This window comes from Trachypithecus francoisi, unplaced genomic scaffold, assembly GCF_009764315.1.
Source record: "Trachypithecus francoisi isolate TF-2019V2 unplaced genomic scaffold, Tfra_2.0 Lachesis_group19, whole genome shotgun sequence".
Classification (NCBI taxonomy): Eukaryota; Metazoa; Chordata; class Mammalia; order Primates; family Cercopithecidae; genus Trachypithecus; species Trachypithecus francoisi.
In genome coordinates, this window is record NW_022681464.1 from 6,878,723 (window position 1) to 6,904,595 (window position 25,873).

The 25,873-nt window shown below is 50.1% G+C and overlaps 1 protein-coding gene across 8 annotated transcripts in view; it reads right to left on the bottom strand.

Moving 5' to 3' along the window:
- CTIF (cap binding complex dependent translation initiation factor) overlaps nt 1-25,873 on the bottom strand; it is a 340,186-nt gene that overhangs the window by 142,991 nt on the left and 171,322 nt on the right. For all 8 annotated transcript variants that reach the window (XR_004429165.1, XM_033177797.1, XM_033177791.1 and 5 more), the window contains one exon: nt 10,623-10,699. Coding sequence is in view for 7 of the 8 variants with exons in the window: in XM_033177797.1 (XP_033033688.1) it covers nt 10,623-10,699 (77 nt within the window). In the remaining variant the exon portion in view is untranslated. The remainder of the gene's footprint in view (nt 1-10,622; nt 10,700-25,873) is intronic.

The window sequence follows — 25,873 nt, forward strand, 5'->3', positions numbered from 1 at the left end:
CTGCACTCTAGCCTGGACAAGAATGAGATCCTGTCTCATGAAAAAAAAAAAAAAAAAGGCACAGGGCCAGGAGTATGAGGCTCAGCCTAGTACGACCGGGTGCCAGATCTGGGGAAGTAAAAACATACACAGGGGCAGCAGGCATGGCTGCCTTTCTCAAACCTTCTGGACAGGGCACATGGGCTGAGCTGAAGATACATGGGACACTGGTTATTTGCACTGAAAGCCCTGGCCAGCCTCCAACATGTCTTTCAGAACTGTCTTTCCCATTCCATGGTTAAGGAATGGAATATCCCCGAGAAGTGTCCCTTTTCATCTTCATCCTTGCACTCTCTCTAATACATTGTAGAGTTGAAATCAGCCCCATTTTATAGGTGAGAAACTGTGGGCCCTCAAAGTGTAAGAGAAGTGCTCTGGACCACACCACAAGGATGAAAATCCAGATTCCATGCCTTTCGGTCCAGTGTTCTTTCCTTCCTGCACAGGAGTGAGTGTCAGGACAGAGAGGGGATGCATGTTCTCTGAGGTTAGACTCAGAGCCGGACACAGGGTCAGGAATTCCTTTGTATCTCCCATCACATGGCATCTAATGGCATCCCTGCAGGCTGCACAACGGTGTCCTTGCGGACATACGAAGAATGGTTTGTCCAGGGCCCAAGATACCCTGGCTGGTGAGAGATGAGCTGGTCTTGAAACCAGTGAGCCTCGCCCCGGGCCTGGGCTGCCCATCAGACACACTGTCCCCAGGGCTGGCTGGGCTGGCTTGGTGCCAGAGGCCAGGTTGCTTGGGGCTCCAGAGAGGAATGAAGGGTTGGGCGTTAGTGTTTGTGAGTCAATCCTCAAATGCCTAGCATTTCAGAAGAAGAGACTAGACCTCTGAGGAGGAGTAATGAAACCAGCTTGGGTGGCTGGTTCCCAAGGCGTCCATTCTACGTCCCATCCTAGACGCAGACCTTGGAGAAATAGCATTTATCTCTCCAGGGCCAGTTTCTCAGGGAGCAGCCCTCCTGCCCTCCAGGCAACTAGACATGTGCCCCTCGTCCTCTTCAATCACCTTTCTTGTCATTGGGTCTCCCTTCTTTGCTATTTAGGGCTTTAAGGGGTCTGAAGAATTCTAATTGCTGGGGAAAAGGGGATTATCATGATCGAGAAAGAGTAGTACTCTGCTCTCCAACTGTGGGCACAGAACTAGGAGATGCCTGCTGCCTGGTGGGCACAGGGGGTTCCAGGGCTCTGCCAAAATGAGCTGCAGGCCACCTCTTTTCTTACCGTTTGGCTCCCATGTGGATGTGGGTCCCAGTGGGAGACGGCCCCCAGAGCCTTGTATTCCCATGAAGTGTGATGCTGGGAGGAAGTCCTGAGTGTGGGGATCGGGGGAAGGTATATCCCTCATGGGTGAGTTGTGGGCCAGCCTCGACAGGGCCACTCTCTGCAGCTTGTTCTGCCTAGGAGTGTGGCCTGAGGCAGCTGCATTGTGCAAAGGATTATTGGGACCATCATGATCTGTACAAAGCGTGGGGTTTTCTCTGGGATGTATCAGGGGCTCCATTTCAATCAAACATGGACCTGGACATCTGGCTTGAAGAAATGAGCTGCTCTTCTTTTCAAGAGAGAGCCTGCTTGGGGGTGGGCGTGAGGAAGGAGGAGAAGGATCCTAAAAATAATTCTTATCTGACTCATTTTGCTTAGAATCTGACAGGGCTGCCTGCCAGGTGGGGGTTTGCCTGTCCCATTTTCTTATCTATCTTTAGCAGGGACTTAATGAGGGCAATTTCCTTGCTGGGATGGAAAGACAAACCGTGGGCAAAGTGAGCATAGATCTGTCTCGCAGTCCCTGGGCTCCGGACGACAGGATGGCAATGACAGTCACTGCAGGGCTGAGCTGTCTGTGAGGGCCCCAGTGACAGTGGCCTCCCAGGATGGTGCAAATGAAGCAGTGATCGGCTCAGTCAAACCATGCAGGACAATGACCACTGGAAGAAGTGTCCCCCCTGCCCCCATTTCATCCCCTAGCAATGCTACCACCACACACGAACAAGATAAATCACTCAGACCTAAGATCCTATTGCTTACAACATACTTCTTTATCTTCAGCATCTCTCTGCTCTGTTTTAAAGAACAAGTACAATCGCTTCTCATTATTTATGGTAGTTGCATTCCATAAAGTTGCTGCAAATACTGAATTAGTGAACACTGAACTATTACTCCTAGGGGAAATGCGGGGTTAGGTTCCTGCAAGCCTCTGGTCACAACATTTTCACCACTGGATCAATACATAACCTCGTTTTGCGTGTGTTTTTGTTTAAAGACACCTTATTTAATACATATTGTTGATTTATTAACACTGAACTCATGGCCAACAGCACTATAACTTATGCCTGAGTGATGCTTATCTGACACACACATTTTCTCTGGAAGGCACATTACAGCCTCCTTGCACTAAAGAACAGAGACGGCACTTCAGGACTATGTTTAGGAGCCATTTAAAACAGCAAATTCACCAAGGAAAAGCACAAAAATGTGAAAAACATGGCAGTAAACAGAACCACGAGAAGGGTGCTTGCTTATAGTATGAGAGCTGAAACGAGGAGGCAGAGTGTTACTTTGGCCTCGATTGGGATCTTGCAGGTCAAGCAACTCAAATTTTTCACTGCTCTGTGTGTGTGTGTGTCAATGAATGACTGCAAAAACACCATGAGTATTGAGTGTGGTGTTAGAAATAAGTTTTACAAGTAGGCGAATGTGCAAATATGAATCAATGAGTAATAAGGATGGACTGCATTTCCAAAAGAGCTAACTTAACAACTCATGTGAATGAGCTGATGGATAGATACAGGACTCCGACTAGGTTAATTCCTCATCAGTTCCTGGTGGGCAAGATCTGGGGGACCTGGTCATTTTTGTAGGATGACGGACTCTACGACTGGTAGAGTGTTCTGAGGTGCTAAAAGGAGCAGCAAGTTCCAGATAGCAGCTGTGACTTAAAGAGAGGGGTGTTGGGAGGCACTTGGTATCCCCAAAGCCCTTGCCTATAAGCCCACATGTGAAAAGGAATGTGGGGCCTCCTGTAGTCACGGACAACCATCAAAGCCTTGGATGGAGAAGCCACAGCAGTGTCAAGGAGTGGGGCTTAAAAATATTAAAGACAATTCTAGAACCATATTTTCGTATTGAGAGTGAGAAGGCAGAGGGACACGTGAGGCCACTGATAGGGCAGACAGCATAGAATTAAGAGGTGGCAAAAAGAAAGTAGACCTCTCCAACCACAAGTTTGCCTTCCACAAGAGAACAGGTATCAGCCCAGAAAAGGCAACTGCAGTTGCTGCATCTGTCAGATGCTGAGGGCCTGGAAGAGATCACGGAGAGCAGTGGGTGCTCTGAGTGCTCACCTTCATGCCCGGGGAATGGGGTGATATTGATATTGATTGGAGTAAAAGAAATCTTTACATGAGGTCATACATGGCCCCTTACCATGTCTGAGGAATCCTGGAGAACAGATATAAGGGTTAATTTCACGTCAACCTGACTGGGCTAGGGGGTGCCCAGTTAGCTGGTAAGACATTAATTCTAGGTGTGTCTGTGAGGATGTTTTGAGTCAGCAGACTCAGTAAAGATCGCTCTCCCAGTGTGGACGGGCACCATCCAATCCGCCAAAGGCCCAAACAGAACAAAAGGCAGAGGAGGGGTGACTTCACTGCCTCTTCTTGAGTGGCGACATCCATCTTCTCCTGCCCTTGGACATCCCATGCTGTAACATACGGTATGCTTACGGTCACGCTGTGAACCTCATACCACATGCTCCTGCTTCTCGGCCTTTGGACTTGGGTTGATTACACCACTGGCTTTCCCCGTTCTCTAGCTTGCAGCAGATGGCAGACTGTGGGACTTCTTGGTCTCCATAATCTCATGAGCCAATTCCCATGATAAATCTCTCTGTCTTCCTCTCAATATATTCTATCGGTTCTGTTTCTCTGGAAAACTCTGACTAATGCAACAAACGTGTTAGAGACTGTAGCTAGGTATATACAGCCTAATTTTCAAAAATTGGAAAAATATGGATATCATTTCTCCAGGAGAGATTCCCAAACAGATGGTTTGGAAGAAAAAAGGTGACCACGAATAGCTAGCACAGGTGCACACAGACCAAGTCATGGCCAGACCAAATCTATGTCCTTTTTTGAAACAGTTACTAGCCTGACACATTTAGGGAACCCTGAAAACATCAAGGTTGAAGAGGTAGCTGGGTATGGTGGCTTGTGTCTATAATCCCAGCTACTTGGGAGGTTGAGGCCAGAGGATTGCTTGAGGCCAGGAGTTTGAGACCAGTCTGGGCAATGTAGCAAGACTCTATCGCTACCAATCAATCAATCAATCAATAAAAATGAAATTAGCCAGGTGTGGTGGCGGGTGCCTATAGTCCCTAGAGCTACTCAGGAGGCTGAGGCAGGAAGAGTGCTTGAGGCCAGGAGTTCAAGGCTGTAAGGAGCTATTATTGCACTACTGCACTCCAGCCTGGGTGACAGAGCAAGACCCTGTTGCTAAAAAAAAAAAAAAAAGTTTGAAGGGGTGTTTCAAGGGGCTTGCCACATCACTTCATCCTGGGACCTGCTTATTCTTTAAATTTTTTTAAAATTCAGATATAATTCACACACTATAAAATTCACTCCTTTAAAGTATATAATTGAGTGCTTTTTAGTTTATTCACAAAGTTCCATACCCATCATCACTAACTCCAAATGTCCTGCTTGTTTTTATCAGTGACTTAGATGATGTTACAGAGAGTTTGCAAAATCCAATCTGATGACTGACACTTAGGGTCTGGGTTCACATTGGCAGAGGAAGAAAGGGAGGGATAAAATTCTTTTTATTGTTTTTTTTATTTTTTTTTCCCCCAGACAGAGTTTCACTCTTGTTGCCCAGGCTGGAGTGCAATGGCGTGATCTCAGCTCACCGCAACCTCTGCCTCCCAGGTTCAAGCGATTTCTCCTGCCTCAGCCTCCCGAGTAGCTGGGATTACAGCCATGTGCCACCACGCTCGGCTAATTTTGTATTTAGTAGAGATGGGGTTTCTCCATGTTGATCAGGCTGGTCTCGAACTCCCGAACTCAGGTGATCTGCCTGCCTCGGCCTCCCAAAGTGCTGGAATTACAGACATGAGCCACCATGCCTGGCTCCCAAATTCTTAATTGGTTCTACATTTAGAGGACACCAAGCCACAGTCACAGTCAATTGCAGGACAGAGGCAGCAAGCACTGCTGTACGCTGCGGCCACCCTGCAACATCCAGCATGGGGTCCACTCCGCACGCCAGGTGGATGACTCGCTCCCCTGCCTCTCATCCTGCAGAGCCATTTGACACTAACTGGGCTGGCTAAGGTGTTTTTTTCTTCTTCCTTTCAATCTGCTTTGCACATGGAGTAAATTAACCGTTCTGAGACCTCACTTAATGAAACAAATTAATTTGTAGAACGGCCCTCTTGTCTCCCTGGCCGCACAGGCACGGTGCGATGGACCACTAATGCCTCCATTAGCCACCTCCGCTGATGGTTAAGAGGCCAGTCTTTGGAGCCTGCAGGGTCTACTGACATTGCTAACAGTCGGGCGGGATCATCTGGAGCCTGCAGGCTCCGAAGGGCTTTTCCCTTCTATGTAGTTCGGTTGGGGGTGGTGGCTGCTGTAAGCACCACCCACCTGGCTCTGTTTCTAGGGAGCCATGTGGGGGCGACTTCTGGGGACGTGGGGAATCCCTGGCTCCAGAGCCTGCTTAGCTGCAGAGGAGCATTTAGAGGACACCAAGCCAGAGTCATGGTCAATCGCAGGACAGAGGCAGCAAGTGCCGCTCCTCTCATCCCAACACCCTCACATCTCCCAAATCCTCCTGGAAGTCTCACTAGTAGTTCAAGCCCCACCTCCACCATGAAGCATTCTGGAGCATCTCCCAGGATGGCTGCTTTCTCTAAGCCTCCTCCCTGTTAACACGTGGATGCCTGACAGTCATGCACAGCATTCTGGTTGCTTCTGGAGTCAAGGCTCCATTGTGCAAGCTACAGCTCAGGCCCTGGAGAACAGGGGCCACACCCTGTACTTCCGGTGTTCTGGGGAGCACAGCATATGGCACAGGGTACAGCCCAACCAATCCCAGTAGGAGAACTGAACAGTGCTTCACTGGGGTGTCTGATGCGATACGCTGCCCAGATCCCCTTCAGGAGCGAGGCACTGCCACCCGGCTGCTAGAAGTGCTGTGCAGACAGCCCTCAGCTGCCAGCCCCTAAGGCAACTGCTCTGGGCAAAGAGCGCAGCCCTACCCAAGGTCACACTCCCTTCCTCGGGCAGTCCCTGCCTGATGACCAACAGACATGGGGGTATCAAGGCCTGCCCCGTTACCCCATCTTGGGACAGCTCTTAAAGAGTCACCCCAACTTCAAAACCTTCCCTACAGGCTCAGAACTCTCTAAGACTACACTGCAGCCCAACTTCTCTCTGCCGATACCGCTTCTTCTTTTGATCTTCTGCCAGTATTTATACCAAGGGCATTCCTTTAAAAGCGGCTGCTGATAATCACTGTCCCAGAGCCTGCTTCCCAGGGAGCTCAGGCTACAACATCCATTCATTGCCTTAATGTGTTCATCTCTTAAACGCAGCCAGGGTGTGGTGGGGAGAGAAAATATCCTCCCCAGCGGTGAGGGACCTCACTCAGGGTCAACTTGGGCAGTGCGCCAGGTCTCTGGCCCTCTAGGGAGTTTGCTCTTCTGGTCTGTGTGCTCTGGGCAGAAAGCTTCGAGGGGAGGGGGACGAACCTTAGCAGCCCTCGTTCCAAGCAACAGGCCTCCAACTTGTGTGGGGCCAGAGCATCGGAAGGCATGCTGCTCTTTGAGGAACGCATGGAACACTCATTTAGCACATTTGTGTCACAAAATGCATAATTTTGTCTGAAATCAGCAAATGTCTTTTCTTAGCTTCCAAAAACAAACAAGTGGTTACTAGTTGTTCAAATGTCAAGAACATTCTTAAGGAGGAAACCTTTGAACTGTACATGAGCTTAATTTTTTTTTTTTTTTTTTTTTTTTGCAAAATGGAAAAAAGATATCCACAACTTACTAGACGCAGCCCATGGCATCAGGAGCAGAGTCCACAGGTGGCCACTCTGAAGGGGCCTCTTTCCCTGCCAGCCCAGGCTCTGCCCCCTCTGACAGTGTGGGTAGGGCTTTAAAAGTGGATCCAGGGGAAGGAACAATTGATCCTGGCGGCCTGCCCCTGGAGGGAATGCAGGGCAAAGCTTTCTGGGTTTGCTGCCATGATCACAGGACAAAAGTTCCCCACTCACTGCAGACACCTGCGCTCCACACTTATCTTGAAAGCCTTCCTGAGCACCTAGGACCCCCTCTGACCTGTAGAGTGGGCCAGCACTAAGACCATGTTTCTAGGTGCTTTATAAGAATTAGGTCCTTTCAGCTCCGTGACTAGTGAACCCATTTCATAGAAGAAGGGACAGAGCTTTCAAGAAGTGACATAATTGGCAAGATCATAGCATGAGTGAGTAGAGGAGGTGGGATTTCCATCCAGCTCCTAATTCCAGGGCATGTCGCTAAACTGCTATATTATTCAGCTTGCTAACAGCCTCAGACTTAAACAAGTGGAAAATAAAAACAGCAAGGCACATAAAACCCCTGAGAGTGCAGCTGGAACTGGGAAAGGACACAGACTTCGATGAAGACTAGGATTCTAGGTCCCAGTCTGAAAATCCCTGCTCCAGGCTGTGGAAAATTGCACACTCCTAGCTTCAGCAATATGCCCAGGCTGCCTGGAGTTTGCAGCTGTCAGACACCAACTCCAGCCACTTTGCAGGAAGATGGAAAGCCACAGACTTCTCTCCATTCCAAGAAGAGGAACCGAGCCACCAGGGGGGATATAGCTGGTCCCTTCCTTTCACGTGTCGGGGGGAGATCAGAGGCATGGCACAGATGCTGGCTGTGCCCTTTGGCCACCAAATCTGATTCCGGTCACTTCTCCCTTTGCCGCCATGCATACCCAGGAAATGCAAGCCCCTCCCAGTGTGGTTTAAGCCCAGAATACTAGGCAGGTGAACGTGCTGCACACAAGTATGGACTTCCAAGGTCAAACATGTAGGTTTGACACTTAGCAAGGCTACTACTATGGGTCATTAGCTGGGAAGGTTAGGGGTCAACCTGATAACATTCTGCAGCTGCTCTTTGAATGTCAGAATCCCATGATTTCCCAAAATGGACTCAGGAGATCCCTGCTTGTAGACAAAAAGATCCTTAAATTATATGGCTGCCTGCTCTTCTGAAAGTCCCCATCACCTGGGAACTCCAGGACAGCTCCAGGCTGTGAGTGAGTAATGGATTCTACTGCATCCAGAAGGGGAATTCGAGTGGGGCACCCCGGCCAGCACATGCTCCGTGTTCAGGCATGGCTGCTGCTCTGACTTGCATAGTCTTGCCCCAAACGGTCAAGATGTTTGCTCCATCAGTCTGTCTTTGGTCCAACTGAAAATTCTGTTCTTCCATCCAAGCTGACTTCCTCTAGTCTGGGTCCCTGTGGACATGGAGGCAGCGGCCCCTCATGTCTCCATATAAATCTTTCATGAGTTTCACGGCATGATGTTCCTTCCCTCCGGCCTCCTCTTCCCTGGCCCCAGCCCTCCAGCACTCCTCACAGGACATACTTTCCACCCCTTTAATCATCTTTATTGCCTCACTTTGGACCCTGGCCTGTCCACATCCTTTGGGAGGTGTGCTGACCTAACCCGGGCATTGGTGAATGTGAGCGCGGCTCAGCGGAAGCTCGGCTTCCCAGCCGTTGCATGCCACGCTCCTCTTCCTACATCCCTGGGTCACACTGCTGCTTTCCGGAGGCCTGCCACTGTGCCGGGTCTTCCTGCTGAGGGAGGTGACCTGGCCCAGAAATGGACATGCAGGCTGACTTGGATGTCGGGCGGCAGCCTGCCACTGCCTGGGCGTGGAGAGGCGGGGCAGAGGGTGACTTCTCATCAGGAAGCTCGGGGACTCTCCACACCTCCCAGACACACACTCTGGGTCTTCCCTGCCATCAGAGACTACAGAGTCAAGGGCAGAGGACATAAAGCCTTTGTTCTCACCGACATCTCCAAGGCCCCTGTGAACCCTATTCCTTCTTGAGGGGTGCTGCCTCCTTCTTCCCTCTACCAGGAACCCAGAAACCAGGAATTTGCCTCTGTGATGCTGCACGGCAAAAAGGCAGCACACACGATGCAATAAACTGTACTCTGGTCAAGGCAGGAACAGGACTGGGTCCACCTCTCCCTGTTCAGTGTTCCTTTTTGATGCCTGGTGCTTCTACAGAAAGTGTCTGGTGGTTCTGATTTCTAAGCCAGTACCCTGCCTTCTTCCCAAGATACTTATACTTTTGCCATCCTCTGTGAATGTGTTCAGATTCACTTAACCTATCAGTGGATGACAAGGCAGTCTGGGTACCCAGGCCTACATCCACCCCGAGAGTTGCAGTCACCACCTAACAATCCCTACTCAGGGAATGCATGCGTAGGGAAGGATCAAAGACCCTGGTCTCAGCCTAAGGAGGTGGCTAGCCAGCCTGAGTACAGGCAGTCCTAGGGTTCTGAGCAAGGCATGTCCACCAGCTGTTTCTTGGCCCTTGGAGAACATTCTCTGTTCATTAAAGGTAGAACCAAAAGCTGTCATCTTTATCTAAGAATACATTCCCTATAGAGGAACACCTCATTTTAATTCCTCAGGCATAAGCCTTTTTGTTCATTCTTTTTTTGGTATTTCCATCCAGAAATAATTTATGCATGTTCAAGCAAAAAATATACTCTAACTCCCCCTTTTGCATAAATGGGCACACATAAGAAACATTGCTCTGCACCTGAAGTTTTTAACTTAAAATATATCTTGAAGCTCTCCCCTTATAAGAAAGCCTTTTTGAAAATAAACGCACACATTCTCAGGATGCTCAATTTCAGCTGCATGTTCCTATCCAGGGCTACCTCATTGCCCCTTTCCTGGCCCCATTGTTACCCAGGACTCTGAGCTCCACAGGAGATCCCAGTTTCTGCCTTAGTTTAAGTGGGTTCCCCCAGGAATTTGGGAGCAGTAGCATGTGCCATTGCTGATCTCTGTGTTGCCTGTGACAGCAGAGCCAGCACGCATGAGGGACAACTCCCAGTGACCAGGGAGGAGGAAAACAGATACTCTTGTACTTGTGTGCTCCAGGAGCCTCCTGGAGGCCAGGTCTCAAAACACACAGCCAGCTAGTCCTATTTTTTGAGGACCACTATTGTTGCTTTGAGGTCAGTGGAAAGAGCATTTTTCCTCCTGAACTGCAAAGCCTGGGCACTGCCTGACCCCCAGGAAGAGGCAGTGGTGATGGTGGGCTCTCGGTCAAACGCCTGAAGGGAGCCAACCCCTAGGCCAACGAGAGAAGTGGAGCTGCCACTCTGCCCATGGGGGAATCCCCAACCAGTAGCCAACCCACGATGCCACCAACCCTGCCTCATCAGGACCAGCTGGTGACTGGGAAAAGCAAAATGCAGGCCAAAGCTAATGTTGCTACAGATGACAGAAGCAGGAAAGGAAAACCCAAAGCTCATGACGAAGTCTCTCCTACCTTCGATCATTTCTCCTCCTGCGGAACAGCTTCTTGGTGTGTGCGATCTCCACTTCATGGGGCATCGGGTGGTAGCCCTGTGTCATGAGGGGAGGAAGGGGATCATTAGTAACTCCCTAAAGAGAGCAAAGCACCTCTGGGACTGCACTAAGTACACCAGCATCTAAGACAGAAAGACATCAAGAGTTTGGAGAGACTAGATTCTGACCACCAAATCCAGACTGAAAAAGGAAAAACAGTAGTCAATGAACTTCCTACCAGGCAATGATGCTGGAATTACAGAATCAAAGAACAGTAGGGACAATGAGGACCTTAGAATCCAATATGTCCAAGTCCTTGAATTACAGATGAGACATTCAAATCTGGAAAGATGAACAAGCTGGTTCAAGGTTTTGCAGAGAATGAGCAGCAGAGCTGGGGCCAGGTTCTGCAGCTCACTGGCTGTGCATCCCAGGGCAAGTTACTTCTCTAAGCACAAGTTCCATAACAAAATGGGAACGTTAACCTTCTTCTCTGGGCTGCTAGAGGACCAAGGAGGTGAAACCTGAAAACCCTAAGCCCTGTGAAGAGGAAATTTGTCTCCTAAACCTAGTCCAGGCACCCCTAGTGAAATTTTTACCCAAGATCTTCTTTCCCTATATAGTCTAGGGAGTATTTAGGAAAACATGAAAATAGCTAAATTACTTTTTCAACATTATTATTATTTATTATTATTATTATTATTATTATTAGAGACAGGGTCTTGCTGTGTCACCCAGGCTGGAGCACTGTGGTGCAAACACGGCTCACTGCAGCCTTGACCTCCTGAGCTCAAGCAATTCTCCTGCCTCAGCCTCCCATGTAGCCAGTATCATAGGCATGCATCATCACACCTGGCTCATTTCTTGATTTTTTGTAGAGATGGGGTCTCACTTTGTTGCCCAGGCTTCTTTTTCAACTTTGAAGGAGGAACTGGGGAAAATTCTAAGGATAGTATTTTGTGTATTGTCACCATGACAGCAACTATTTATACATCTACATCAAGGCTGGAGAGAGGCCCTCGACTTGCAACCCAGGGCCGATCCTGCAAATGCAGAATCACAGGCAGAGCTATTTGTACAACCTGGGTTGATGGCCAGCTCTGCTCTTCCTACCTTTTCCCATCCCTCCTCCAACAGAAAAGTGTGTTCTGGTGTGGACATGACAGAGAACACCACCATGCACTACCATTCCATTATGAGCAGCCTGGGGTGGAGTAGGGGGTACCTAGACTTGGAGTCAAGTGGGAGAGAGCGGACTGGCTTCGACCTGGGACACCTGGGTACAAGCCTGGATGCAGAGCCTGCAGCCTGAGGGTGATCCCTACCCACCTGCAGGGACCTGTGCATGCGCTGGATGAGGGGAAGCCACAGGGTCCAGGCTGCTGGAGAGCGGTCAGAGGGGGTCCATTTTTGCCCACTCCCCACCTTACAGGCAGGGAGCCCAAGGCCCAGGTGGCCACACAGTGAGTTAGAGATTGCAGTCCTGTGGGTCGCACCCTGTGGTGGGGCACATGCAGCCCTCTGGATTCAGCCTCCATAAAGGAGGGTCTCACTGTTTTGCCTTCACAGGGCTCAGCCCCCAAGCTCGTGGTGGAAACTGACCAACTGGCTGTGCTGGGACTGGCCAGTTCTGGGGAGCTTCCCAGAGAGGTAATGGGAGAACAACAGACTCAGGACACAGGGACCTTGGAGTTATGGCCACTTGACCTGGACTGGATTGAGTGCAGGGAGGGAGCGACACATTTCAAAATATATTTTAATAACAATCCTTTCCTCTCACCCCTGTCTCTCTTGCCTCCAACAATCTAGCCAAGAAAGCATGAATGAATTCCGGGCTCCAGGCAGCCACAATGGGCCTCTGGGGCCTTAGGATGTGCTTTGTTTAATGGTTTTCTCAAAGGATATTATTTGTTTTCTTTAATACAAAACACAAATAAGGAAAAACACCAAGTCTTCCCCTCTCGTTTCCCCTCTCCCACCCTGATAGGCTCTGGGCTGGCCCCCTTCCCTCCTTCCCTCCCTCCCTGCCTCTCCAGGTCACTTCAGGAACATGCTGGGTGTGCCCCAAGGAGACAATGGACAGGAAGCCGAGGCTCCTCGCTCCGGCGGTGGGGACTAGGATCTCTGCTCTGAGGCCAGGCAGAGGGAACTGGCCATAGCCCTTGGTGTAACACGAGCCTGGGGGTGCCAGCCTCCTCGGTCTGGGCCTCCAACCCTGGGCTCTAATCCACTTCCTGGCCTCCTTACCTGCACACAGGCAGCAGCCATGGGGAGCTAACCCTGTCCCAAGACTCAGTGTGGCTCAACGGGGCACACCAGGCCACTCAGGCCTTCTCATGAAGCCACTGATACGTCCCCTGTGTCTACCCATCCATCCATCCCAGAACAACTCATATACATGTAGTATATGTGTATAAACCATATGTGTAGTATATGTGTATAAACCATGACAGTGGTTAGAGGCCTGTGCTCTAGAGTTAGACTGTGAATGTCAGATCCTGGCTCTTCCTCTTGATGGCTGTGTGACTGAGTAGATGACCTAACCTCTATGTGCCTCAGTTTCCATATCTGTAAAATGGAGATAATAGCATCAGGCTGCTAGAATCCTTGTGAGGATTAAATGAGTTCAGAAACATGTAAAGAACATAGGATAATGCCTGATACATAGTAAGCCTCATTGTCATTATCACTGTCATCAATGCCATCATCATCATCATTGTCATCATCATCATCATCGTTATCTTTCCTGTGATCCTGACACCCTGCTCAGGGCTGAGTGTGCCAGGACAAACAAGGCAGCACAGGCACCTGCCCTCATGGAGCCCCCAGCCTTGGAAAAGAGTCCAGCAGGAGGTGATTGGCAGGGAGGGAGGGCATGGGAAGCTCAGGCCATGGAAGGAAGAGAGAATCTGCACAGTGCTGGTGGTCCAGGGTGGTGTGCTGGGGGAGGTTCTATTTTACGCTCTTTTTGGCCTGAGGCTGGCAGACTATAGTGAGGCAAAAAATCAGTGGAACAAAGTGACAGAGGTGACAGAACAAAGCCTTGCACCCTCCGAGGTCCTCCCTCTCCAGGAACAGTCCAGGCCAGGGCTATAGAGGGCTGGGCCTACCTATAAGGCCACGTGGAGCCTCAGCCTCAACGTGGCATCTAGGTGAATAAATGAATGAACCTTGCTGCCTTCCCTGGGGCCTTTTACATAGAACTTCTGGCACTGGGAACCTCCTCCTGCATGCAATAGGGGGCACTGTGTTGACACAAGCTCCATTGAGAACCCCTCAAAATCAGCCACCTTGTTTTTCTAACTCAAGATGGTATCTGGTACCAAGACACACATACAACTCAGGGTACTGCCTACACTCCTTCCAAAACAAGAACACTTAGGTGTTAACAGGCAGCAAGTGTGAGGCCAGCAGAAGAAAGGAGAAAATCTGTACTAAGCCATACACCTGTCACCAGATGTGCAGCTCACGCAGGTTGGCAGAGCTTCTTTAAAGTCATTGGTGAGAGGTAAGGTAATATGTGAGTGGTCTTGGCAGCACTGTTCATAAGAGTCAAAACATGGCAACAACCTAGTGCCTATCCACTGATGACTGGATAAATAAATTGTGGTACATCTATACAATGGAATATTATATGGCCATAAAGGGGAAGGAGGTTCTGAGCGACACTACAACATGAATGAACCTTGAAAACATCAGTTCAGGGAAAGAAGCTAGTTACAAAGGACCCCAGAGTATATGATTTCAGTTTTTAAGAAACGTCCAGAACAGGCATATCTGCAGAGATGGAAAGTAGATTAGTGGTTGCCAGGGACTGGGAAGGGGGAGAATGAAGAATGACTGCTAATGGATGCTGCGTTTCTTTTGGGGTGATAACAACATTCCAGAATTAGACAGTAGTGATGGCTGCACAACCTCGTGAACACACTAAAAACCACTAAGATGGATACTGTGAAAGGGTGAGGATCATGGTATGTAAATTATATCTCAATTAAAAAGGTGAAAAATATCTGGGGGCAGTATATTCCAGGTAGAGGGAATGGCATGTGTTCAGAGGAAGAAAAAAAGGAGAATGAGGAAGAGGAGAAGGAGGAAGAGGAAGAAAGAAAGGAGAAGGAAGAGGAGGAGAAGGGAAAGAAGAGGAGGACAAGGAAAAGAAGAAAGAGGAGAAGAAGAGAAGATCAGTCCAAATGAAAAGTGGCCCCCACCATTTAATCTCAAAGAAACAGCTGCCCTAAAACATTATCTGTTAAGATAGGGCTGGAAAAGGTGGCATGTCCAAGACAAGTGGCACCCAATGACAGGAAGGTCCAGTCCAATATGTTCCTGAAATCTGGAAAAAGTATAAGTTGTTGCTTCTGGTGGCCTGGTCAGGGGAGATAATATTCTGACTTTAGACCAAAGACCCCCTCCTTGCTTTTTAGAAAGGATAGATCCCTTGCGTGGTAAACGGGAAATGCATCCTTTAGAAGCACATACAGTGGTCTTTGCTTTAATTCTTCGCTCAACAAATCCTTCTACTATGTGCTTTGAAAGGGCCCCATGTAGACATCAGTCCAGGTATGAGTATCCCCCCCAGCCCCTGCACTCCCCATAAGAGAGAATCAGCCCTTGGGGTTCCCAGCTGGCTTTTTGTGTGTCTGGTCTACCTGAGTCAGATGAGCCTCTGTGGCACACAGGAACTATCAGGCCCTGCCTGCTTTTCCCCAACCTCTCTGCATGAGAACCATTCTCCCCTGAGCTCTGAGACCTGGCTGCAGTTCCCCGTCTGTCTAACATCTGACCACTTCCGGTAACTAAATGAGCCTGAGAGACAAGTAGATTATATAAACCAAGCCTCTCCAGGGAGGGAGGGAAGCTAAAACTCCTTCCACACGCAGTGCCGGCAGAGTACACGTGGAACACACACGCGCACACACACTCCTGTCCTGAGGTCAGTGCTTGTGGAAGACACGACACTGAGGGGTGGCATGTTATTGCTGGTTGCAAAAACATGTTATGTAAAATCAGCCCATTCCAGGGCAGGCTGAGGCTGGTATCTCACAACCCAGTGTGGTGGGTATTTCCGAGGGATTAAGGGCAGGCCCAGCAGAGCTCTGGTCCCAGAACATGAGCCTCAGACAGTTATTAATCCTAGCTGGGAGTGCAAGGGCCTTGCCATGTGATGACAGCCATAAAAACATAATAATTCTTGAATCTGGGGGTGAGGGGATGGGAAGGGAGGGCAAAACAAACAGTGAGCAGAAAGCATGTGTGCCGGGCAGCTCTGTGACCAGCTGACACTGTGATAGGAGCGATACGCCTTCCCTAGACAACAGACTCCCAGCCACCCACCCATCCATGCCTCCATCCCCCATCCCTCCATGCACCTGCAATCTCATAAATATTGTTGTTTCAGGCACTGTGGATACAATACTGAAATAGAAAGGCAATATGCTTGTTCTTACAAAGCACACTTTCTAATGAAAGGAGAGAGGCAACAAAGTATATCATATGATAAAGAACTATGTTTTGCTATGGAGCAAAACACAACAGGGCAAGGGGATGAGAGAGACAGTGGTGGAGGGGTCAGGGAAGACCTCTCTGTTCAGGTAACACTTGACATCCATCTATCTACCCATGTCCCCATCCATCCACCCTTGGCTCTCTCTCACTCGACAAATGCAGAAGGCCCGCCATGCAGCAGTACGTCGGACGGAGAACAACATGAGAATAAGAACCTGTCCCAGGCCTAAGGGAGCTCAAGGGAACACAAACGAGGAAGCTGATAACGTGCCATGTGTGATAGTTGAAGTTGAATGGGCACCTCTGGCAGCCCAGAGGAAGGACTGAGGACTTCTTGGGAGAAGGATCAGGGAAGGCTCTGCCAAGTGGGTGATAGTTGAGCAGAGCCCTAAGGCATTCAACGGGGGCACAAGAGAGGAGAAGAGGGCACGCCACAATCTCAATCTGGCAGGCCAATGGCAGCAGCGTCATGGGCTGAGTGCCGGGAGATGGGCTGGGCTCTGGGCAGAGGTGAAGCCCCGGCATTCTGAGGGCTGTTGCTGGCGCTCCTGACCACAGTGCCTGGCATGACTCCATCTGTAAAGTCCTCCTCACCCTCCGCAGGAGGTAGAATTGTGTTCCCCAAAAAGACTGGTTGGAATCCTAATCCCGTGTACCTGTGAATGTGACTTTATTTGAAAATAGGATCTTTGCAGATATAATCAAGTTATGATGAAGTAAGTCCTGTGGGATTTGGTGCGGCCTTAAATCCAATGATGGGTGTCCTTATAGGAAGAAGGAAATTTGAACACAGGGAGATGAGGAGACACAGAGGGAAGGAGGCCATGTGAAGATGGAGGCAGTGTTTAGAGTGAGGCAGACACAAGCCCAGGAGCGCCAAGGATTGCTGGCAGTCACGGGAAGCAGGGAAGAAGTGCAGAAGGCTCCTCCCCTAGAGCCTCAGAAGAAGGCGCATGGCCCGGCCAACGCCTCCAGACTGTGAGATGATGCACTGCTGTTGCCGTCAGCAATCGGTCGGGCTGTGCCCGTGGACATCCCCATTACCCGTGCGTCCCTGGAGACCACAGTGGAGTTACCAGTTGTCCAGCACAGCCCAATTCCTTCAGAGGCTGGAAAAGGCTCTTGTCTCCACCACTGCCTGCCAGGCGAGGTGGCCGGCGTGCACTCAGGGGCCTCTGGTGTAAAAGTTGTTGTCTCTAGCCAGTTCTCATACGGGGCCGAGATGAGCCCACCCTGAGGGGCCTGTGCCTGTCTCCCATGCTTCCTCCTTCCCCAGCCAAGGGTCCCCTCGGTGATATCATAGGTTGAAGTGTGACCTCCAAATTCTTATGCTGAAGTCTTAACCCCTGGTTCCTCTGAGTGGCCTGATTGGGAAAGAGGGCTACTGCAGATGTAATTAAGTTAGGATGAGGACACACTGGAGTGTGCATGTGTGGGGCCCCGGTCCAATATGACTGATGTCCTTGTAAAAACAAGGTCGTGTGAGGAGTGGGGAGACACTGCAAGAAGCTGAGGGGCCATTAGAAGCTGGAAGGAAGCAATGGTCCTTCCGTAGCATCTTAGGGTGGGTGTGGCCCTGCCGACACCTTGATGTTGGAATTCGGCTTCCAGAACAGTGAGGCAAGAAGTTTCCATTCTAAGCCACCCAGTTTGTGGTCCTTCGTTATGGCGGCCCTGGGAAACTAACCCAGGCAGAGCGGTGGGCAAAATTACCCAGGCTGGGAAGGGATATTTTTCCGAGTCTATTTCCTTTGCCAAAATTTGAATTTGAATTTGAGATTTGAATTTGTATATGTTGAAAGCTCACCAGGTAATTCCACTGTATTTCCAGCCCATTTTTATGGAACAGGAAGAGAAAGCTTAGTGAGGTCAAAGAAGTTGCCCACAGGGGCCCGACCAGTTAGCAGGAAGCCTGTGTCTTCCATCTCCAAGGCACATGGTCCCAATGGCGATGTCACATGGCCTACAGTACCAGGGCAGAGATGGGAGGCCAACCCCCGGGAGCATCAGAGAGCTCTCTCCCCTCCACCATAGGCCCCGTGGTGCTCAGCCATGCCCCCAGGCCTCTAGAAGCGAGGGGGAGGGGACAAGAGTAAGTCCCTCCCTGTCCAGCCTCATTTCTGTACTCAGAGACAGGCAGTCCCTCCCAGTGACCACTATGCTTTCCCCCAGGCCCAGAGGTGGGAGAGCTGGTATCTGGCAGGCACTGGTTCAGACAACCTCCCGTGTCTGCCTGGCATGTCCTTGCTGTAACCCCAGAGATGACCCTGGCCACAGCCCTTTTGGCAAGCTTGCCTGCTCGCCTCCCTTCTCCTCTCCAGAAAGGGGTATCCCTGGCCATCAAGCCCACCCTGCCCTTCACTCCACAGGCTGGGGAGTGGTGGTGGTGGTGGTGGTGGAGGGGGTCCCCTGGCTGCTGCCCCTGCCCCAATGAGGTTTTGAAGTGCCCCGCAGAGCTCAATTCCATGGCCTACACTTTCATAAAATCCAATGCCCACTTAACCTTCAAGGAAAATCTTCCTGACAGGCTCATGATCTTTGACCTCTGACCCCTGACCACGAATCTAGGTCTGATAGAAATCATCCAAGCCTAACTATCTCTAGCTCTATTATCTTTCTCTCTCCCATACGGCAGCTTTTTGAAAAGGAAGAAAGCATTATACAGACACAAGAAAGTCTTCCTCCTGCTTTGTTAAAAACAACCACACTAAACGCTTGTCTTTGCAAGGAAGCGGTGAGGCCGTACAGTGGTGGGGATCCTAGCCCAGGCCAGGGAAAACCAGGCTCCTCACCAGGCAGACCCTGCAGCTCCAACCCTGCTCCCTCCCAGCTGATCACCTGTCTGCCCCTACAGTGCCTGGATATCCACTCTGCCCTGGCCTCTTAGAAACTACGGTCCCCCTCCTCTTCTTCACAAGCTTCTATATTGATTACACCAGGTTTCTGTCACTCCCTGGGCACACCCAGAGAGCATTAGCCCCATGGAGGTAGGGCAGACCCTCAGGCCAAGTCCAGACCCTGCCAGCTCAGGACTTTGCAGACTCCCACCATCTCTAGCCCCAGCCTGGGGAGACGTCCCAAGGAGTGAACGGTACAAAGGAACCACAGCACTTGGTTAAAGGACCAGAAAAATCCCAAGCACAGCTCCTCTGACAATAAGCTTGTCTTAACAGCAGAGGCTTCCTCCTGCTGGGGGTCATGGTTTTTCATGTTTTTTTTTCTAAGAAGTTATCCTACCAAGGTCTCTCTCCACGTGCGCAGGATGTGTGGGTCACGTCCAAGCAGAAGTAAATAGGTAATGTTTCTAGAATTCCTGGAATCTCTAGGTTGCACAGCTATTCAGAGAAGTTGACCTGTTTCAGAAAGGAAAGTGGGGGGTGGGCAGGCTCACCCATGCTTAAATTTGTGGTCTTCTAACTTTTCTTTTAATTTATTATTTTTCTAATCAGCAGAGATCCTTTCAAAAACAAAACTTTAGCCGAAGTTCTAATATAAAATCATAGATAATAAAAGTAAACAGAGAATTTCTGGAAGCTGCCGCTGAGCCCTGGCACCCCACACCCAGCCTCCATCTGTCACACATCGGTGCCCTGGGGCATGAACCTAAAACTCTACCCATTCTGAAAAGCTCTGCTCTCAATACTATCCCAGAGGCTAGCTGCACAATGAGCTGGACATTTTTCTAGAAGAAGGGCTTCACTTGGGAACCCCAGACAGGTTTCAGTGGATTCCACGATCCCCTTAAAAGTGCATGTGAATATTTTGCCCAGAGAAGCCTTGTGGGTGAGAGCCCATGACATACACCCTATATCCAGGTGGGTTTCATCTGCACAGCAGTGCGGTTCCAAAGGCTGGGTCGCTGGAATGGGCAAGACTTCTTTGGATGCTCCAAGGCAATAACCACCCCTCTCCTGCTTTTCTTTCCAATGGGGTTTCTTATTGTAACAGTCTAAAGAGTCCTGAATAAGAAACTGCACACACTCTTTGGGTGACCCAGGTCCTGGCTGTCGCTAAGCCTGGATCACCATGGACCATTCTTTTAATATCTAATTCTGCCCTCTCCTCTCTCTTGTGTAAAATGAGGATGAAAATATTTGCTCTTCCTACCTCCTTTGCCACACTATTAAGCCCTTCTTTGATTTCATGAGCCAATAAATTCTTTTTACGTTTAAAATACTTTGAGTTGGGTTTCTGTCACTTGCAACCAAGAAAGTCCTAAATAATTCAACATGATACAACTTTAGGTGTCAGTGGTGCTGATCTTATTATACCCAGGAAGTCATGGAAAGCAGACATGACCCCTCCCTTATTGCCCTCCATGGGTAGTCACGTCAGGAGGAATCCACCAGGCAATCTCAAATACAAATGACATTTACTTATTAATTTCTGAATAAACAGATAAAATAGGTGAGAACACTGATGCAAAGAACAGGGACTAGGGACCAACAGAAAAGTGTTAGAAGATTGTTTCTATATTTTATAGAGTAAAATGTACAGGAAACAATTAGTAAAATGCCACTTCTTCAACTACCATTGTCAGGCTTCCATTCTGCAGCCAGCGCAGTGCAGTGAAGGGAGGCCGTGTCTCCGAGTGTGGTTGGGGGACGGAGGCACTAGAGGATGACTGTGACTCTCTGTGTTGAAGATCAAATGAGACCAAAAGGCTACGGGCTTTCTCCAGGTCATGAACCCAGGAAAGATTTGAACACAGGCCACTTGCGCGCACGGTGTTCATGCTGCTCACTGACACGGGACAGTCACAAGAGAATGGGACTGGAGTGGACCAACACGCTCCACTCCCGGGGGAATGGGTATCTATCAAGGGTCCTAGACACACTTCTGAACTGAAAATGGCAACGCCTTTAAGCTGCTGCGGACCAGTGGCAGAAGGAGGCCCAAGAAATGTGAGAAGTATGAAGGGCCACAAGGAATGACGGTTTCTGTTCTGCAGCCCCTGAAAAAAACCACCTGAGCATGAGACACATATCGCCTGTGTCCCGGCCCCTCACGAAGTGGTGTATCTGGGCACAGGTAAGACCCAGAGCCTCAAGAACTCTAGAGAGCAAGCTCAAGAGAAGGCAAAGCCATGTTCACGTTTGGGCCTCTAACGGGGAAACCGCTGAGAAGTGGGCAACTTTGTGAAGAGTTTTATGTACCTGAGGAGGTTCAAAGACCATCATAGAACTGAAGCATCAACCAACTCCAGAAGAGGAGTGATGGTCAACAAACCCTCAGAGGATGCCCATGGTGCCCTGTGAGCATGCTGTGTGCACAGACACAGGAAAAGAAGACTCCGCCTCTGTCCCCAAGAGGGGCATGGGCCCCTGGGGAAAATGGACCCGCAAATTGAGTGGCGTCACAATGGAAGAACATCCAAGGTCCAAGGAGCCATGAAGGAAAGGACACCCAAGGCCACCCTTTGAAGTGAACAGAGGCTCTGAGGTTAGAGTGAGAGAGGCACGGCCCATGCTTGAGGGGCTCTGCTCTGCTGCTTCTGAGTGCGCTCTGCTGCAGCTCATTATACAAACTAGCAGTAGTCATGCTCGCGCAGGGCAGGGGCATCTGTGGGCAGCAGGGAGGGAGCCCCTGCCTAAACCACCCCCGCAGCCATGCTAAGATTCTGAGGTGTACCCCACTGTGCCGGGGGGAAGCCTCCAAGGCCTCATGTGAATGAACAGGTTCATCACTGTCCCGTTGTCTGCCCTGGTAGGTCAGAGCTGGCTGGAGAGGCCACGGGCAGGTGTATTAGCCTGTTCTCACGCTGCTAATAGAGACATACTCGAGACTAGGTAATTTATAAAGGAAAGAGTTTTAATGGACTCACAGTTCCACGTGGCTGGCGAGGCCTCACAATTATGGCAGAGGGCAAAGGAGGAACAAAGTCACATCTTATATGGTGGCAGGAAAGAGAGCATGTACAGGGAACTCCCCTTTATAAAACCATCACATCTCATGAAACTTGCTACCACGAGAACAGCATGGAGGAAACCATCTCCCTTCAATAATCTCCACCTGGCCCAGCCCTTGGCACGTGGCAATTATTACAATTCAAAGTGAAACCTGGGTGGGGACACAGCCAAGCCATATCAGCACGGATAAGGAGGCCACAATGAAGGCGAGAGCAGCAGAATCTGCCTCTCAGTATCTGCCGAGCCAGTGTGGAGTGTGCTCACATGGAGTGAGAGCTGGGGGTTTGCAGGAATGCAGATCCAGGCGGCCTGAGCAGAGATCAGGCATCAAGCAGTTTGGCTAGATGCTGTGACTGCCACTTACTGCAGGAGCTGGCAGCAATGCCTACTTTATTTATGCTTCTAGTTTTCTCACCTAAAAGATGGTGGTAATAAAGAAGCATGCGCACATCAGAGGACCATTATGAGGGTTAAATGAGATGACTGGGCAGGTATGGTGCTTCGACAGCCCAGATCAAGAACGCCCCGCTGCATGTGGAGCTCCTCCGGGCTAGGAAGGCCTCCAAACTGAGGATTCCTAAGTGCTTGCATCTGTGGTCTTTGTGCACCAGATGGGAAGCTGCCACCCAAACCCCAAAACCATCCTAGAACGTGGTCACACCTGTGTCAATCAACTAACCACCCGCTGAGCTCCCAGGCCGAGTCCAGGACACTCTCAGGCCAAAGCAGTCCCTGCAACCTCTGCTTCCTCCACACAGACCTGCACCACCCAGCCCCAGCCCCAGCCCCAGCCCCATGCTGGTACTTCCCAATCCCTCCCCTCATCTCATCACAGGACTCCGGGCAAGGCAGAGAGCTAGAAGAGGGGAAGCTGCAAGGAGGTTCTGAAGAGCCAGGGAGAGGCCCGTCTCCCAGAGGACCAGCCAGTCTGTGAACCTGCTCAAGGGCAGAACGGTACTCAAAGGCCCTGAAGATTTCAGGCCTCGGCAGCCAAGAAACTTGACTGAGACACTGAGTCTGACCAGCCTGCTGGGGCCGTTGCGCACCAGGAGGCTTAGCGGTATCTAAGAAGGTAGCCATGGCACAGATAAGAAGGGTGGGGAAGAGAGGGCCTCCCTTCTCAGGCCTGACCGAGAACCAGCAGGGACAACTCAGCCTTGGTGCCGGAGGGACAGAAACGTGGGTCCTCCTCCGGGAAGCCAATCCGTGCTTTCATTCATTCAGGCAACACATTTCCGCTGAGGCTTACGAGGTGCCAGGGGCTGTACTAGGTGCTGGGGATGCCATAGTGACCTAGTCACAGAGAAGAACTTCCACTCTACCGGGGGAAAAGACAGTCCCCAGCCTGCAGCTAAAAACACCAAGGTCATTCAAACAGAAACAAGTGTGCTCCAAACCAAACCACAGGAAGGGGATAACGCTTTAGATTAGGGCATCACAAGAGTCCCCCCTAAGAAAGGGACATGTGAGCCAGACCAGAAGGTCCAGGTTGAAAAGATCGGGAAAGAGTCAAGGCTGAGAGAAAACAAATAAATAGGGTATTCCTATTCTGTTAGTCTTCAATATGTGAAGCTTAGAGTTTAATTAAGTAAAGTAGTAGGCCTAAATTAGTAGTGCTCAACATTTCAAATTTCATAAACCAGTAAATTTAAAAATGGAGAATTGGGCTGTACACAGTGGCTCATGCCTGTAATCCCAGCACTTTGGGAGGCTGAGGTAGGAGAATCATTGTAACCCAGGAGTTCGAGACCAGCCGGGGCAACATAAGGAGACTCAGTCTCTAAAAATAAGATAAATACATAGTTGCCTCCCCAGGATGGAAGTGAGTCCCGTGCCAGTTGCTGGGCCCTCCTAGCTCAGCATGCATGTGGCATGCAACCTGCCACAGGTTCCAGGAGGGCAGCCCCTGCAGCTGAATCACCCAGCTGCCCAACAGCAGAGGCCAGGAAAACAGCATTTTCATTCTTCCCTTGTGCCCTTGGTGTTCCCTTCAAGGGCTCCCTTCATCCATAGGGTTTTCAGAGGGGAGTCTGCTTTTTTTTTTTTTTTTTAATGATGGCTGCATTTTCCACTGAGTTGACTTTCAGGAGGCAGGAGTAGAGAGTTGCCCTGCAGGGCCACATGGCTCCTGACTCTGGGCACACCCCATGCTTGACCTGGAAGGCCAGTGTGCATGAGCCAGGCTCAGGGGATCAGATCCTGGGCTTCAGGACTGCAGGACTGCAGGGCTGGGGTGATGGATTCAAGGGTTGCATGCAATGGCATGATCACTATTCCTGGCTGCATCACAGCCTCCCAACAAGGGAGGTGCTTTCTGGCTTATCAGGAGGAGGTGATCCCTTAGGTTCTCACTACCCCCTCACATGTCATCTCTCAGGAGCAGCCCATCCAAAGGAAAAAGCTTCAGTCGCTCTCCCCCAGTCCCCTCTGGCCTTGAGAACCACTTTAAACTTCTATTTACAGCAATGCAGCAGAAGGAGCACTGGGCTGGGGGCCAGGAGACCCGGGTTCCTGCCCTGGCGTTTGGAGTTAGACTGGAGAACGGTCAGCCGCTGATCTTTAAGGACCATCTGGGCCTCCCTTTCCCTGTGCGTCTGCCATCCCATCCCTGAACACACACGCCTCCTCCCAGGCTTTGTCTCTAGCCTGGAACATCTTCCCAGTTCTATCTACCCCTAAAATTCTGTCCAGTCTTTGCCATTAGCACAAATGCCCCTGACATGCAAAGCTGATCCCAGTTCCCATGAGAAGGAATACATCTGGTCACACAGCACACTGGACAAACTTCCTAGTACTCCATCCTGCTGTCTGAATGGTCCAGATAGTTACTTAAATGCTTGCCTACCCAAACAAGCTACAAACTTTCAGGAACTCAGGAGCCATGTTTCCTTTACTTCTGCAGGCCCCACTGTGTCTAGCACAGTGCCTTAGATACCATGGGCCTCCATAATTGCTTGTTGTATAAAAAGTTAAGATGACCACTGTTCTGATAGGCCAGAGTTGCACCATTCTTACTGGATCCACTGTGGACCAAGAACATTCACAGGTGACCCAGAGGCCCAGGGGTCTGTGGCCTTTAACCAGGCAATATCTCTTGCTCTGCAAGAGGCCAGGATCCTTGATGTCCTCTAACCATAAGGCTCAGGGCTTAGTGATTACTAGCTCTCCTTCAGTTAAAGGGAAAAGGTAACAAAGATCTGGGACTTTGTTACATTTCACTGGGTCCCCAGGACTCAGTGAAACTGTAAGCTGGCTCGAGGACCAAGGTGGCCATTCACTGGCTGCACAGTGACATCACACCACGGATGCTCAGGCCCACTGCTTAGCTCCACAGGCCCCCTGTGTGTAACAAGTGTCTCACTTCTGAGACAGCAAGGCAGCAGGTACATTGGCCAGGCACCCGTACTGCTCATTTATCCTCTCTAAGCCTCAGTTTCCTCTGCCTGAAAATGGAGAGACTAATACATACCTTTCAGTGTAAGAATTAAATGAGATGCTGAAAACCAAAGGAGATGACAGATAGAAACACACCTGGCTAGTTCTGGATTACATGTTTGCTGAACCCAAATGGGAAATGCTCAAGCCAGACCAGCTTGCAAAGAGAAGGGTTCAAGTAGACCCTAGGTCCCAAGAGCTCAAGCCAGACAGACTACGAGGGGTGTCAGTACCCATAAAGAGAACAGTATGTCTGGCAGGGTGCACACAAAGTAACACAGGCTGGGACGGTGAGACCAGGAGTTCCACCCTGCGATGGATGGGCAGCAGGGTCCAAGAAGGTAGGCCAGCCCAAACTGTGACCCCAGTCAGCACCAACAGG